This window comes from Mus caroli, unplaced genomic scaffold, assembly GCF_978045245.1.
Source record: "Mus caroli unplaced genomic scaffold, Mus_caroli_1 scaffold_12, whole genome shotgun sequence".
NCBI classification, from domain to species: domain Eukaryota; kingdom Metazoa; phylum Chordata; class Mammalia; order Rodentia; family Muridae; genus Mus; species Mus caroli.
The window spans coordinates 19635800-19649968 of record NW_028227267.1 but is presented as its reverse complement, the minus strand read 5'-3'; the positions used below and the strand labels follow the sequence as shown (position 1 = coordinate 19649968).

General features: G+C 40.0%; 1 protein-coding gene across 1 annotated transcript in view; it reads right to left on the bottom strand.

Annotated features, from left to right (window-relative positions):
• Window positions 1-14169, bottom strand: part of Dnah12 (dynein axonemal heavy chain 12) — a 200387-nt gene that overhangs the window by 101158 nt on the left and 85060 nt on the right. Inside the window, exons 30-34 of the mRNA XM_085828463.1 lie at window positions 10611-10720; window positions 8034-8217; window positions 7758-7898; window positions 3938-4021; window positions 3203-3391 (exon numbers count right to left, since the gene is read on the bottom strand). Of these exons, the coding sequence (XP_085684589.1) occupies window positions 3203-3391; window positions 3938-4021; window positions 7758-7898; window positions 8034-8217; window positions 10611-10720 (708 nt within the window). The remainder of the gene's footprint in view (window positions 1-3202; window positions 3392-3937; window positions 4022-7757; window positions 7899-8033; window positions 8218-10610; window positions 10721-14169) is intronic.

Here is a 14169-nt window from a genome sequence, read left to right as displayed (position 1 = left end):
GAACAAGATTCTGACCAAAAATCCCATCTCATGGAGATGATAGAGGCCTTTAAGGAAGATATAAATATAAATAACTTCCTTAGAAAGATACAGGAAAACACAAATAGGTAAGAAGCCCTTAGAGAGGAAACAAATAAATGCCTTAAAGAAATACAGGAAACACAATCAAACAGGTGAAGAAATTGAATGAGATGGTCAAAGATCTAAAACTGGAAATAGAAACAATAAAGAAATTTCAAGGGGAGGAAACCCTGGAGATGGAAAACCTAGGCAAGAGATCAGGTGCTACAGATGCAAGCATCCCCAACAGAATACAAGAGATGGAAGAGAGAATCTCAGGCATAGAAGATACCACCGAAGATATTGACACAACAGTCAAAAAAAAAAATTACAAAGTTCAGAAAGTTCCTAACCCCAAACATCCAGGAAATTTGGGACACAGTGAAAAGAACATACCTTAGAATAATAGGAATAAAAGAGGGCCAGAAAACATCTTCAGCAAAATCACAAAAGAACACTTTCCTAATCTAAAGGAGATGGCAATAAACGTACAAGAAGCCTACAGAACACCAAATAGATTGGACCAGAAAAAAGTCCTCTTGCCATACAATAATCAAGACACCAAATGTACAGAACAAAGAAAGAATATTAAAAGCTGTAAGAGGAAAAGGTCAAGTAACATATAAAGGCTGACCTATCAAAATTACACCAGACTTCTCAACAGAGATGCTAAAAGCTAGAAGATCTTGGACAGATGCCATACAGACCCTAAGAGAACACAGGTACTAACCCAGGGTACTATACCCAGAAAAACTCTTAATCATCATAGGTGGAGAATCCAAAATATTCTATGACAAATTTAAACAATATCCAGCCCTACAGAGGATACTAGAAGGAAAAATCCAACACAAGGAGAGAAACTACACCCAAGAAAACACAAGAAAATAATCATCTCATAACAAACCCAAAAGAAAAGAATCATAGACACATAATATCATCTCCAACAACAAAAATAACAGTCACTGGTCTTTAATATCTGTCAACATCAACCAACTCAATTTCCCAATAAAAAGACACAGGCTAACAGACTGGATACATAAACAGTATTCGTCATTTTTGTTGCATACAAGAAACATGCCTCAGCTACAAAGACAGACACTACCTCAGAGTAAAGCACTGGAAAAAAGTTTTCCAAGCAAACTTTCCCAAGAAACAAGCTGGAGTAGCCATATTCTAATATCCAATAAAACAGACTTTCAACCCAAAGTTATCAAAAGAAATGGGGGAGGATACTTCGTACTCATCAGAGGAAATCCACTAAGATGATCTCTCAATTCTAAACATCTAAGCCCAAAATTCGAGGGCAACCATCTTTGTAAAAGAAACATAACTGAAACTGAAAGCACACACTTAACTTCAAACAATAATAGTAGGAGACTTAAACACCCCACTCTCACCAATGGACAGATCACGGGAACAGAGAGACACAGTGAAACTAAAAGAAGGTATGAACCAAATGAATTTAACAGATATCTATAAAACATTTCACCCTAAAACAAAAAGATATACCTTCTTCTCAGCACCTTATGACATCTCCTCCAAAATCAACCATATAATCAGACACAAAAGAAGATTGAAATAGTCCCATGCATTCTATCAGATCATCATGGACTAAGGCTGGTCTTCAATAGAAACAAAAACAATAGAAGCCTGCACACTCATGGAAACTGAACAACTCTCTCTCAATGATAACTTGAACAGGCAAGAAACAAAGAAGGAAATTAAAGATTTTTCTAGAATTTAACAAAAATGAAGGCACAGCATACCCAATCGTATGAGACACAATGAAAGCAGTGTTAAGAGGAAAACTCACAGCTCTGAGTCCCTTCATAGAGAAATTGGAGAGATCCTATTCTAGTAACTTAACAGCACATCTGAAAGCTCTAGAACAGAAAGAAGCAAACACACTCAAAGAGGAATAGAAGGCAGGAAATAACCGAACTCAGGGTTGAAATCAATCATTTAGAAACAAAGAGAACAATACAAAGAATCAACAAACCTGGTTCTATGAGAAAATCAACAAGATAGATAAACCCTTAGCCAAACTAAGGGTACAGAGACAGACTCCAAATTAACAAATCAGAAATGAAAAGGGAGACATTGCAACAGAAACTGAGGCAACTCAAAAAGATCGTCAGAGCCAGGCGTGGTGGCGCACGCCTTTAATCCCAGCACTCGGGAGGCAGAGGCAGGCGGATTTCTGAGTTCGAGGCCAGCCTGGTCTACAAAGTGAGTTCCAGGACAGCCAGAGCTACACAGAGAAACCCTGTCTCGAAAAACCACAAAAAAAAAAAAAAAAAAAAAAAAAAGATCGTCAGATCCTAATACAAAAGCCAACCATTGGCGTGAGGTCAGGGACCCCTGTGGAAGGGTTTGGGTACGGACTGAAGGAGGTGAAGAAGATGGCAACCCCATAGGCAGACCAACAGTATAAAGTAACTTGGACCTTTGGAGGCTTCCAGAGACGAAGCCACCAACCAAAGAGCATACATTGAGTGGTCCATGGCCCCTGGCACATAAGTAGTAGAGGACTGCCTTGTCTGGCCTCAGTGGGAGAGGATGCACCTAATCCTGTTAGAGACTTGATGCCCTATAGAAGGGGGATGTCTGGTGTGTGTGTGTGTGTGTGTGTGTGTCTGTGTGTGTGAAGGGTGTGAGAGGGGAGCACCCTCTCAGAGGCAATTGGGAGGTAGGATGAGGGAAAAATTCTGGGGTTAGGGACGACAATATTTGGAATGTAAATAAATAAAATAAGGATTTTTAAAGGTCTAGAAACTATGGTTTAATACAAATATTCTAAGTAAGTTTAAGCTTTTAAGTTATTTGTAATTTAAGCAATATAAAAGCAAAGAAGTCTGCGTTTGTAAGGAAGATGCTTGTGATCCCGAATTTGAGAGGTGGAGGCAGGAGGATCAGAAGTTCAAGGTCCTCTTCAATTAAATAGTGAGTTCGAGGCCAAAACAAATGAACAAATAGTGAATGAATGAATAAATAAATAAATAAATAAATAAAATAATAAAATAATAGAACAAAGATAAAGAAAAACCAACTTTATTCATTCCTGCATTGTGACTGTAAGTTTAATTGAGTTTTACAGAATCTTCAGAAATTGGAGTCAGTCAGAGAATTACTGTGCTGTTACCTTGCATTTCTTCCTCCGAAATACTAAAGAAGGTGGTACTAGCCAGTCAAAAAGCTCTTTCAGCAGACTTTGATGTTCTGGTTCACTTAGAGGCTCTTTCAATGAGTTCAACCATGAAGTCACTAGCGGCTCCCATCCTAACTGTGAAGGTTCCAAATAAATCATGCCGCAACGACTCACAGTGGCTGGCTGGAGAAAAAGCAGAGGTTTCCTTTGTCCATTTCCAAAAGAGATTGCTTTTTCATGAGTGGTCCCTGACCATTACTGCTACTACCTATAAGTCCTTTGAGGATGTATGTAGGTCACACCCATTTTTATACTCTAAAAAAAACACTACATGTTCCCAATACAGAAAACTATTTTCAGTCAGGTCCTTAGCCGTCTTATACCTATTCATGTTTAGGCATCGTCCAATTATGATTTGAAATGCCCAAACCTAACTCATTTCCTTGAAGGAGTCTTGAATCTTCTGCAAAATGAGGTCAAACACAAGCATCATCTAAGGTCTTTCTCCTCCAATTGCTCCCATGGATGCTCAGTCCGCTCTGTGCTCTCAGGACACTTACATGTAACTGTGTATTGGAATTATTCATTAGCATCTGCTTATCCATTTTAAACATACACTGAGTCTTACCATCTGCCTATCCCCAGTGTTAAACCCATCTGTGGACACAAAATATTTTGATTCAATAAATGAATAAACTATAAACCGAGTATTATATATTAAGAACTTACCGAAGCCTGTGAAAGGTCCATTGTTTCAAAGATGAGGCTCATTTGCGGGGACATTTGAATGATTTCTCCACTCATAAGGCAAAGCTAAAGGCAAATATTTTTCAAATATTTTAAAATTCAGATAGAATTGTTCTGTTTATAGATAAAAGATGTGCTGGGATATAAAAGCATGAATATGGATGGAAGCCAGAAAATAATCCTAGTCTAGCCCTGTGTTTATGATGCCTCCTTAGTTTCATTAATCTAAAATATTTCCTCTTCTATCAAATATGTTCAAAACTTGAATTTATCAATTACATGCTTTCTCTCAAATTCTCATCTTTTCTATTATTAAAACTACCTTATCTCAAGCTTCTTGTCTTAGAGATCATTAAATTTAATAATATCAGTGACTATTATTATTAACTATCAAATTAATTTCGCTACAAAGTCTCAACCACCTCCACTTCTCTCTCTTGTTTCCTCTCTGCTTCTACAATCTTCATTCTAGACTTGGGACTCTCTCTAGTCATATGCCAACAATGAAGTGTCTAACATTGCTGGATTCATCTTGTTAGGTATAAAATAGAGTGGCAAAGAGTTGTACTATACAATACGCTAGCCATGCAGGGCTATTCATATTTAATTTACCAATGTAAAATTAAATGTAGTTCAGTTCTTCGGCACCTTTCTTTTCTTTCTGCACAAGATGAAGTGCATGGACCCTATGCGTGCTGGCAAGCACTCTATTGCTAAGCTGTCTCCCTACCCCAAGTTCAGTTCTTCAGCTACACTAACCACATGTGACTGGCTGATGTCTACCTTAACAGTGCAGACATTTCCAGAATTGTAGAAAGTTCTACTTGAGAGAAATAATCTAGAATATGTTTAAGTGTGTACCCGATGACACCAGTGAACGCTGTTCTGCTTGCTGTCAAGTTAGGACAGGACAGCAGCATCACCCTCACTCTCCTGTGCTGCCACCATCAAACGCAAGCCAACCATCTGGAAATCCTTGCTTTTGCTGTCACCTGCCAGGCCCAGAGGATCTTTTTCTCACCCAACACTCCATTCCTGGCCCAGTTCCATCAATACATCTTATGTTCCTGACCAACCTGTCTTCACTTATTTTTGACTTGCTTTTCTCCAGACATTCATTCCATATATCTGGAAATTTATCTCTTGGGGAAAAAAACCCCATGTAATTCTGATGATTCAATTCCAGCATCTTAGCTCTGCCCACATCAGTTCTCCTGCTCATTAACATCGAATACACCTCTTTTCCTTTACTGCAGAACAGAGTTTTCCCTCCCCTAATGGATCCTGATTATGTCCTCACTCCCTCTGTGCAGACCAACTGCTGCTCCCTAACGTGCTCTCTCCTCATCTTGGTAAGGCATGTCTTGTCACAGCTGGCTTTACTTCCTTTCTTAGGTAAGTTCTGCTTTGTATACGGTGCTTCTACTATTCTCACACCATTATCTTTAGAGAATATTTCACAAAGGCAGCCTTTGGTAGAATGGTGGTTCTAGCCTAATGAACTAACCAGTACCCCAGAGCTCTTGACTTTAGGTGCATATGTATCAAAAGATGGCCTAGTCGGCCATCACTGCAAAGAGAGGCCCATTGGACTTGCAAACTTTATATGCCCCAGTACAGGGGAACCCCAGGGCCAAAAAGGGGGAGTGGGTGCGTAGGGGATGGGGGGGTGGGTATGGGGGACTTTTGGGATAGCATTGAAAATGTAAACGAGGAAAATACCTAATAAAAAAATAAATTAAAAAAAATTAACCCAGTCCTCAGTACTACCCACATACACTTCTATGTTTCTGTAAGCTGGTGGCTCTCAACCTTCCTATGCTGTGCTCCTTTAACATAGTTCCTCATGTTGTGGTGACCCCAACCATAAAATTATTTTGTTGTTACTTCATGACTATAATTTTGCTATGTAATGTAAATTTCTGATATGCAGGATCTCTCATAAGTGGTCCCAAAGGTCATGGGTTGAGAACACTGCTAAGCAGATCTGCTTCCCAGCTTCCACTATGGCTAATTAAAATGCTTTCATTTCTTCTGAAAAGAACTGAGGCTCACCACTTCATAAACACAAATCAGCAAGACTGTATTTTGTCACCACCAACTCTGTGTAGCCAAACTCTGTGTATCAGGTGACACTCCTGTCATCTGATGTGAGAGCAGCCTTCTGTGTGAGTTTAAATCCTTACACTTCATTCTGCTCATTAGCTCCTCCTTTCTGCATCATCCACACCTGTCTGTTAACTTTTCTTTCTCAGTGCGATCAATACTACTGAGTGAAAAATGTGACCAACAATGGTAAGGTGCTTAAACAGACATTTGAGTACTAATTAAATGAATTCACTGTTTAATAGGGTAGTCATTTCATATATTTATTATTAAAAACGTGGGTGGGGGAAAGAGCCCAATGGTAGAGTTCTGGCTAAACATCTGCCCAAGGATTCAGTCCCTAAGGCTACAAAACAAGTATGGAAAAACTGAGACATATTCACACAGTAGAATCCTAATGCAGACCTGAAAGAGAATAAGGAATAAAAATAGAAAACAACAACACTAACACCTTACATACATAGACCCAAACTGGAGAGCACTAAAGAATGTGAGTCTACTAACATGAAGTTCAAAAGGCGCTAAAACCAGTTATTACTTATTAAGTGATGATCTCTAGAAAATATTCTGACTTGGAAGGTGCATGAATGAACCTCTGGGTGCAGAAAATTTGATGCAGCTTTATTTTGGTAACAGCTATGAAAATGTTCAAATACATTAAAATCATAGCATCCACTTTTTAGAATTTTATTACCATTTATTCTCAATAAAAAGAAATATTATAAGACTACCATTGTCTAGTTCTTTTGTATATCTCTCATGTCCCATGGTAACATTTTACAGATAAAAAATAAAGTAACTTTTTTAAAAAAAGAAATGAGACTTTTATTTTCTTCTAACTTCTATAAACTTCTATATGGAAATACAAGATTGAACTAACTTAACTTACTCTTTTTTCTGTGTATGAGTTTTATGCCCACATGTACATCTGTCCACCACATGTGCACAGTGACAAGGAGTGAGTGACAGATGACTGTTAGGCACCAGGTGGGTACTGGGAACGTTGATCCTGGATCCTCAGTCCTCTGAAGAGTAGCCAGTGCTCTTAACAGCCAAGCAATCTTCCCCGGCCCAACTTAAGTTTTTAGTAGATTACTATGGTGGTTTGAATAGGAATGGCTCTCATAGGCTTATATATTTCAATGCTTACTCACATATATTTGAATGACTTTGTCACCGGGCACTACTTAAAAAGATTAAAAGGGTCTTGTTGGAGTAAGTGTGTCACTGGATGTGGGCTTTGAGGTTTCAGTATCCCATGTCAAGGCCCGAGTATCTCCGCCCCCCCCCCTTTTTCTCTCTCTCCTTTTTCTCTCTCTCCCCATGAATTATAGTGCAGCTCTCAGCTACTGTTCCAGTGCCTGTCCACCTTCATTCTCTCTGTCACAATGATAATGGTCTAGCCCTCTGAAACTGTGAGCAAGCCCCAATTAAATGTGTTCTTTTATAAAAGCTGCCTTGGTCATGTTGTCCCTTCCCAGCAATAGAGCAGTGACTAGTACAACTACTATGTTAATGAAGTAGCTTGACTATAACATACTTGTATTCTATTAAAAACAAAAGACTATAGCATAGCCTTCACTGAAAAGATAATTTATAAATGTATTCAATTTTTACATACTTTAGTTTAAATATATAATCCTAGAATTGCTTAATTATATCTGAATAAGTTCTGCTTTAAATAATAGTGATTTACCTTTTTATTATCATCCAATACCGTATTCATACTCTCTATCCACAAAGTATCAATAGGACCATCAAATACAACCCACTTCCGGTCAGGTGATTCTGCTAAGGCAAATTCTCTAAATGTGTTTGCCACAATACCATCAGTCCACTGAGGAAAAAAAGAAAAGCTGAAAAACTTCCCTCATAAAATAAATTGAATTTATCTTTTAAAACATAGAAATACTTCTAATTACTTGCTTTAATATGCACTGTTTATAGAAAAAAATATTATCTTGTAGATTACCTCATGAGACACTGGGTCAAACTGCCCAAAAAGTTGACCCATAGTAATTGATTTGGGGTTTACAGTCCTATACATGACCTTTTCTTCGTCTCCATAGTTGCGTTCATTCATAAGAGTTAACGTGTCCGCCAGCACGTGCAGCACTTCTGTCTTGGCAGCAAAAGGCTCTCCTACCAACATGAAACTATAAGAGACAGAGTTATACAGGAAGATGGTAATAATATGACCAATCAAATTATTTGTACCAGCATAGAATTCATCACTCTGTGGTGATCACCATATATAATTTTTTAATTTCTAAAATATTTCCTCTGATATGATGAAAATACACCTAATTTCTAAACTGATCGAGTCTACATTGAATTTTCCATAATCATAACACTCTCAAAGATACCATATAATAGAACATCTCTATATGACAATACAATTTTATTAGCCCTATATTCTTAAACTAAAAACCAAGACATAAGAAGAGCTGTTTTAAAGCTTTCGATGACTATGGTGATTACAAGTGCTCTTTGCCACTCTTGTAGAAACATCGGGTGTCTAATTCCAACCAATGAGTCATTCATAATAGATAATTTCCAATAAGGGAACTGACAGAGCTGTCTCCCTCCTTTCAAGAATGTGATCCACAGTGTTGAGATGTGGCTACTCTTTGTGACTAGGATAAACAGAGTTCTCCCTGCTATCCTCTAAATGGACATGCAGAATGAATGAAAAATTAGGCTTTGCATTGTAAGTGACAGTGTAGCTTAGCCCATCCTAGGGAAGAAAACTGAAGTATAATGCACTGGCTTAGAAGCCAGGACAAATTAACAGCTTCCAGAGGACAAATGATTGACCTTTGTTATGCAGTGGTAGAATACTTGATGAATTTAACCATTCAGATAAATTGGAAGACAGATAATCTATCTAATGGAGGGGGAAAGGGTAGTGAATACAGAGCTATTAGAAACAATGGAAAGACATCTCTGCATTTAACAAGAAACTATAAAGATGGAGCACAGAGGAGGTGAGGGACAGGTCTGTCTGCAAGTGGATGTGAAGGAGAAGAGAGGGAGCTCAGAAGTTCCAGAACCTGTAGGATTCCCATGCACATGGTCAAAATTCAAGAAAACTTCCAACAATGAAAATTTAGAAGGGCATAAAGGATGAAATCAAGGACCGGGCTATTTTGTCACGGTATTAAAATCTATGAAGGATTAATATGGTTCTCAGTATCGAAGCCCCCATCCTTTGGGAGTTCACCAGTTGATACCCAAAACCATGAGCACTATGCAAGGGTATGTAATACTATGTTCTTTCTTGCATATTCAAAACTACAATACAGGCTAATTTATACATTGGACATAGTAAGAGACTAACAATAGCTAGTCATAAAGTAGAATAATTCTAATAATATACTTTGAAAAGATTATATAACAGTGCTCTCTCTCAAAATATGAAATTGTCCCTTCATATTTTCAGACTGCAGTTGATTGACTGTGAGTAATTTAAGCATAGAAATGGAAACTGCAGGCAGAGAGGGCCACCATCATTATTTTGGAAGGAAACAAGACTGGATGAAAACAGGCTGGAGGTGTAGAATCTCCTAAGCCTGGAAGGGTTAAGTTTCCCACAAGGATTTAGAGAAATAAAACTGTACTTAGGGCAGATGGAGGATTAAAATATATAAAAGCTGATTATAATTTTCAACAGATGTTTACTGATTTCTACCTCCTGAGTCTGGTCTAATAACACATGCATGTGCTCAGCCCTGGATGTGTGAGGGGCGGTTTCCTATTCCTTCACCTTAGTGTATATTTCAAATTTTGTATAATTCAAAGGTTTTTATTTTAACTTCTCAAAAATTGTGATTATTAGACCCCAACTTTCACCAAATAGGAAATGCTGGGACCATTCTTTTGTTACTAAAAGTAACATTTTTTTCTTGTTACTATATGCATGTTGAGGAAAAAAGACAAAAATAGGAAAACCTTTCAAATGTTAAGTCAAGTTCTGTGGAAAACAGCTGATTAGGAAGACCCTCTCAGGAAACAAAAATCAAGCAGTGTTAGGTCCAAGATATTACAAAAAGCATTAGGTTCACACATTTTAAGAGATCCTTTAAGAAAAAAATATTCATATAATTATGAATTCAAAATTACATATCCACCTTATAAAATAAGTTATATGCACAAAATGTTTATAGTTTCTTGGATGGTTCCCTATAAAGACAAGGTCCTAAACTTTATACTCCATTAGTTTCACAATTCAACCATCTCTGAAAATGGGACCATTAGGTGCCCAAGTGGATTTCAGAATTGATGCCTAACAATGTAGCCTGTGTTTACTGTACTTCTGAGACAGGATCTTCCAACCTGGCCCAGATTCAGGCCATTTCTACCTTGATGCTCAAAGTAGGATTAAAGGTGTGCATGTCTCCTCACTTCTTTGTTCTTTGCTGTAAGCTACTGAGAAGAGAGGGGTTATTTGCTCCCTAGCCTTCCAATTATAAAAAGTTTATTGCTTCTTTTCGTTCTTCAGTTTAATTTAAAATAACATTAAACTATGGCAAGTAATCAATATTCTTACCCATGTCGAACAATCATCATTTCATATGTCTGAATAATTTTTTCAAGAAAAAATTTAACAGGCTGAAGATTATGTGTTTGGCAGGTTTCATGTGCACATTCCAAAAATTCCTGAAATAAAATAGAAATGAAATGTGTTTCTATAAAGTGTCATTATAAATTATGTCATACAGAAGGAATTTTTCAAATTAAAAAGAATAAATAGAATTAAAATGCTTTTAATATAACAATCTAAGTTATTAATGATCATAGCATTGGATATATGTTAAAATAAGAGCAATTCTTCTAATGGTGTTTGCCAAAATTCTATTTTTGGTTAAGAATATGCTAGATAACCCTTCATACCATAGCAACTAGGAATAAGCAGAGAAGCTAAAATATCAATAAAAGTTGAAGAACCATAAGGCACTGTATATGCAAATCATCCTGATGGAACTTAAGTTCAGAAGTGGGTAGTCTTTCCTGAGTGTCTTGTCTAGTTTTATGTCAACTCAACTTGACCTAAGCTATGGTCATCTGAGAGCAGAGACCCTCAGTTGAGAAAATCCCTTATAAGATCAGGCTGCAGGCAAGCCTGAAGGGAATTTTCTTAATTAGTGATTGATGTGAGCGGGCCCAGCCTATTGTAGGTGGTATCACACCAAGGCTGGTGTTCCTGGATTCTATAAGAAAGCAGACTGAAGGCAAATGGATGGAACTAGAAAATATCATCCTGAGTGAGGTAACTCAGACCCAAAAGGACATGGTATGTACTCACTAATAACTGGATATTAGCCAAAAAAAAAAAAAAAAAAAAAAAGTACAGACTACTACTCAGGATACAATCCACAGAACTCAAAAAGGTTAACAAGCCAAAGAGCCCAAGTGAGGATGCCTCAATCCCATTTGGGAGGAAGAAAAAAGAATCACAGGAAGGAAGAGGGAGGGAGGGAGGGAAGGAGGGAGGGAGGGAGGGAGGGAGAGAGGGAGGGAGGGAGGGAGGGAGGAGGGGACCTGGGTGGGAAAGAGGACATGGAGGGGAAGAAGGGAACATGATTAGGTATTGGGTGGTGGTGGGGAACAGGACTGAAGTCCTGAGGGCCAGCAGAAAGAATGGAAACAGGCAACCTTGGGAGGTAGGAGGTGTGGAGACCCTCTAGAATGTACCAGAGACCTGGGAGGTGAGAGACTCTCAGGACTCAAAGAGAGGGACCTTAGATGAAATGCCCTACAGTGGGGAGAAGGAATTTGTAGAGCCCTCCTCCAGCAGGAAGACAGGGCATCAAGTGAGGGAGAGGGTTACCATTTCACAGTCACAACTCTGACCCATAATTGTTCCTGTCTGAAAGAACTGCAGGGATGGAGATGGAGAGGAGCCTAAGGAAAAGGAGGTTCAGCGACAGCCCAAATAAGGACCCAGCTCAAGGGGAGGCCCCTTGACACTATTATTGAGGCTATGGTGTGCTCACAAAAAGGGGCCTATCATGACTGCCCTCTGAAAGACCCAACAAGCAGCTGAAAGAGTCAGATGCAGATATTTCACCCAACCAATGGACAGAAGCTGCTGACCCCTGTTAGGGAAAAGCTGGAAGAAGCTAAGGAGAGGACAACCCTATAGAAGGACCAGCAGTCTCAACTAACTTGGACCCCTGAAATCTCTCAGACACTGGGCCACCAACCAGGCAGCATACACCAGCTGTTATGAGGCCCCCAACACATACACAGCAGAAGACTGCCGGGTTTGGACTCAATTAGAGAAAAACGCACCTAATCCTCAAAAGACTGGAGGCCCCAGGGAGTGGGGAGGTCTGGTGTGGATGGGATGGGAGGTGGGGACATCCTCATAGAGATGGGGAAAGGAGGAATGGGATCTGGAACAGTCAGAGGGTAGATCAGGAGGGGGTAAAATCTGGACTATAAAAAAGAGAAAAGAAAAAAGAGAAGAGAAGGGAAGAAGGGAAGGGAAGGGGAGGAGAGGGGAGGGAAGGGAATGGGAGGAGAGGGGAGGGGAGGGGAGGGGAGGGGAGGGGAGGGAAGGGAAGGGAGAGGGGAAGGGAGAGGGGAAGGGAGAGGGGAAGGGAGAGGGGAAGGGAGAGGGGAAGGGAGAGGGGAAGGGAGAGGGGAAGGGAGAGGGGAAGGGAGAGGGGAAGGGAGAGGGGAAGGGAGAGGGGAAGGGAGAGGGGAAGGGAGAGGGGAAGGGAGAGGGGAAGGGAGAAGGGAAGGGAGAAGGGAAGGGAGAAGGGAAGGGAGAAGGGAAGGGAGAAGGGAAGGGAGAAGGGAAGGGAGAAGGGAAGGGAGAAGGGAAGGGAGAAGGGAAGGGAGAAGGGAAGGGAGAAGGGAAGGGAGAAGGGAAGGGAGAAGGGAAGGGAGAAGGGAAGGGAGAAGGGAAGGGAGAAGGGAAGGGAGAAGGGAAGGGAGAAGGGAAGGGAGAAGGGAAGGGAGAAGGGAAGGGAGAAGGGAAGGGAGAAGGGAAGGGAGAAGGGAAGGGAGAAGGGAAGGGAGAAGGGAAGGGAGAAGGGAAGGGAGAAGGGAAGGGAGAAGGGAAGGGAGAAGGGAAGGGAGAAGGGAAGGGAGAAGGGAAGGGAGAAGGGAAGGGAGAAGGGAAGGGAGAAGGGAAGGGAGAAGGGAAGGGAGAAGGGAAGGGAGAAGGGAAGGGAGAAGGGAAGGGAGAAGGGAAGGGAAGGGAAGGGAAGGGAAGGGAAGGGAAGGGAAGGGAAGAGAAGAGAAGAGAAGAGAAGAGAAGAGAAGAGAAGAGAAGAGAAGAGAAGAGAAGAGAAGAGAAGAGAAGAGAAGAGAAGAGAAGAGAAGAGAAGAGAAGAGAAAGCAGGCTGAACAAGCCATAGGGAGCAAGTCAGTAAGCAACATCCATGGCCTCTGCATCAGCCCCTACCTCTAGATTCCTGTCCTGTTTGAGTTCCTGTCCTGACTATCTTTGATGATGAATTCTGATATTAAATGTAAGGTAAAGAAATCCTTTCCAGCTGGGTGTGTTAGTTTACACCTTTAATCCCAGCACTCAGGAGACATAGGCAGGTAGATCTGAGCTTGGGGCCAGCCTGGTCTACAGAGTGAGTTCCAGAACAGCCAGGGCTACACAGAGAAACCCTGTCCAAAACAAACAAACAAACAAACAAACAAACAAACCCTTTCATCCCCAAGTTGATTTTGGTCATGGTGTTTCATCACATCAATAGAAACCCTCACAAGATACTGGGTAAAAATAACTACAACTATGTTATGTGATGTTATGTTATGTTATGTTATGTTATGTTATGTTATACTATGTTATGTCATGTTATGTTATGTCATGTTACTATGGCCCCTTTAATGCTCACACTTTTAATCTCAGCACTTATGAGCAAAAGATATCTATGAGTTTTAGGCCAGTCTGCTCTACATATTGAGATCCAATCCCAGTCTCAGCCTGCCTCTTCTCCCCCAAAACCTAAACTTCTGCTGAAGGAAAGGATCTATAATATAGCTGGATAGCACACAAAACAAGGAAAAAGAAACCAATACTCTTGGGCATATACCCAAAGATACTTCATTCTACCAGAGACATTTGCTCAACCATGTTTATT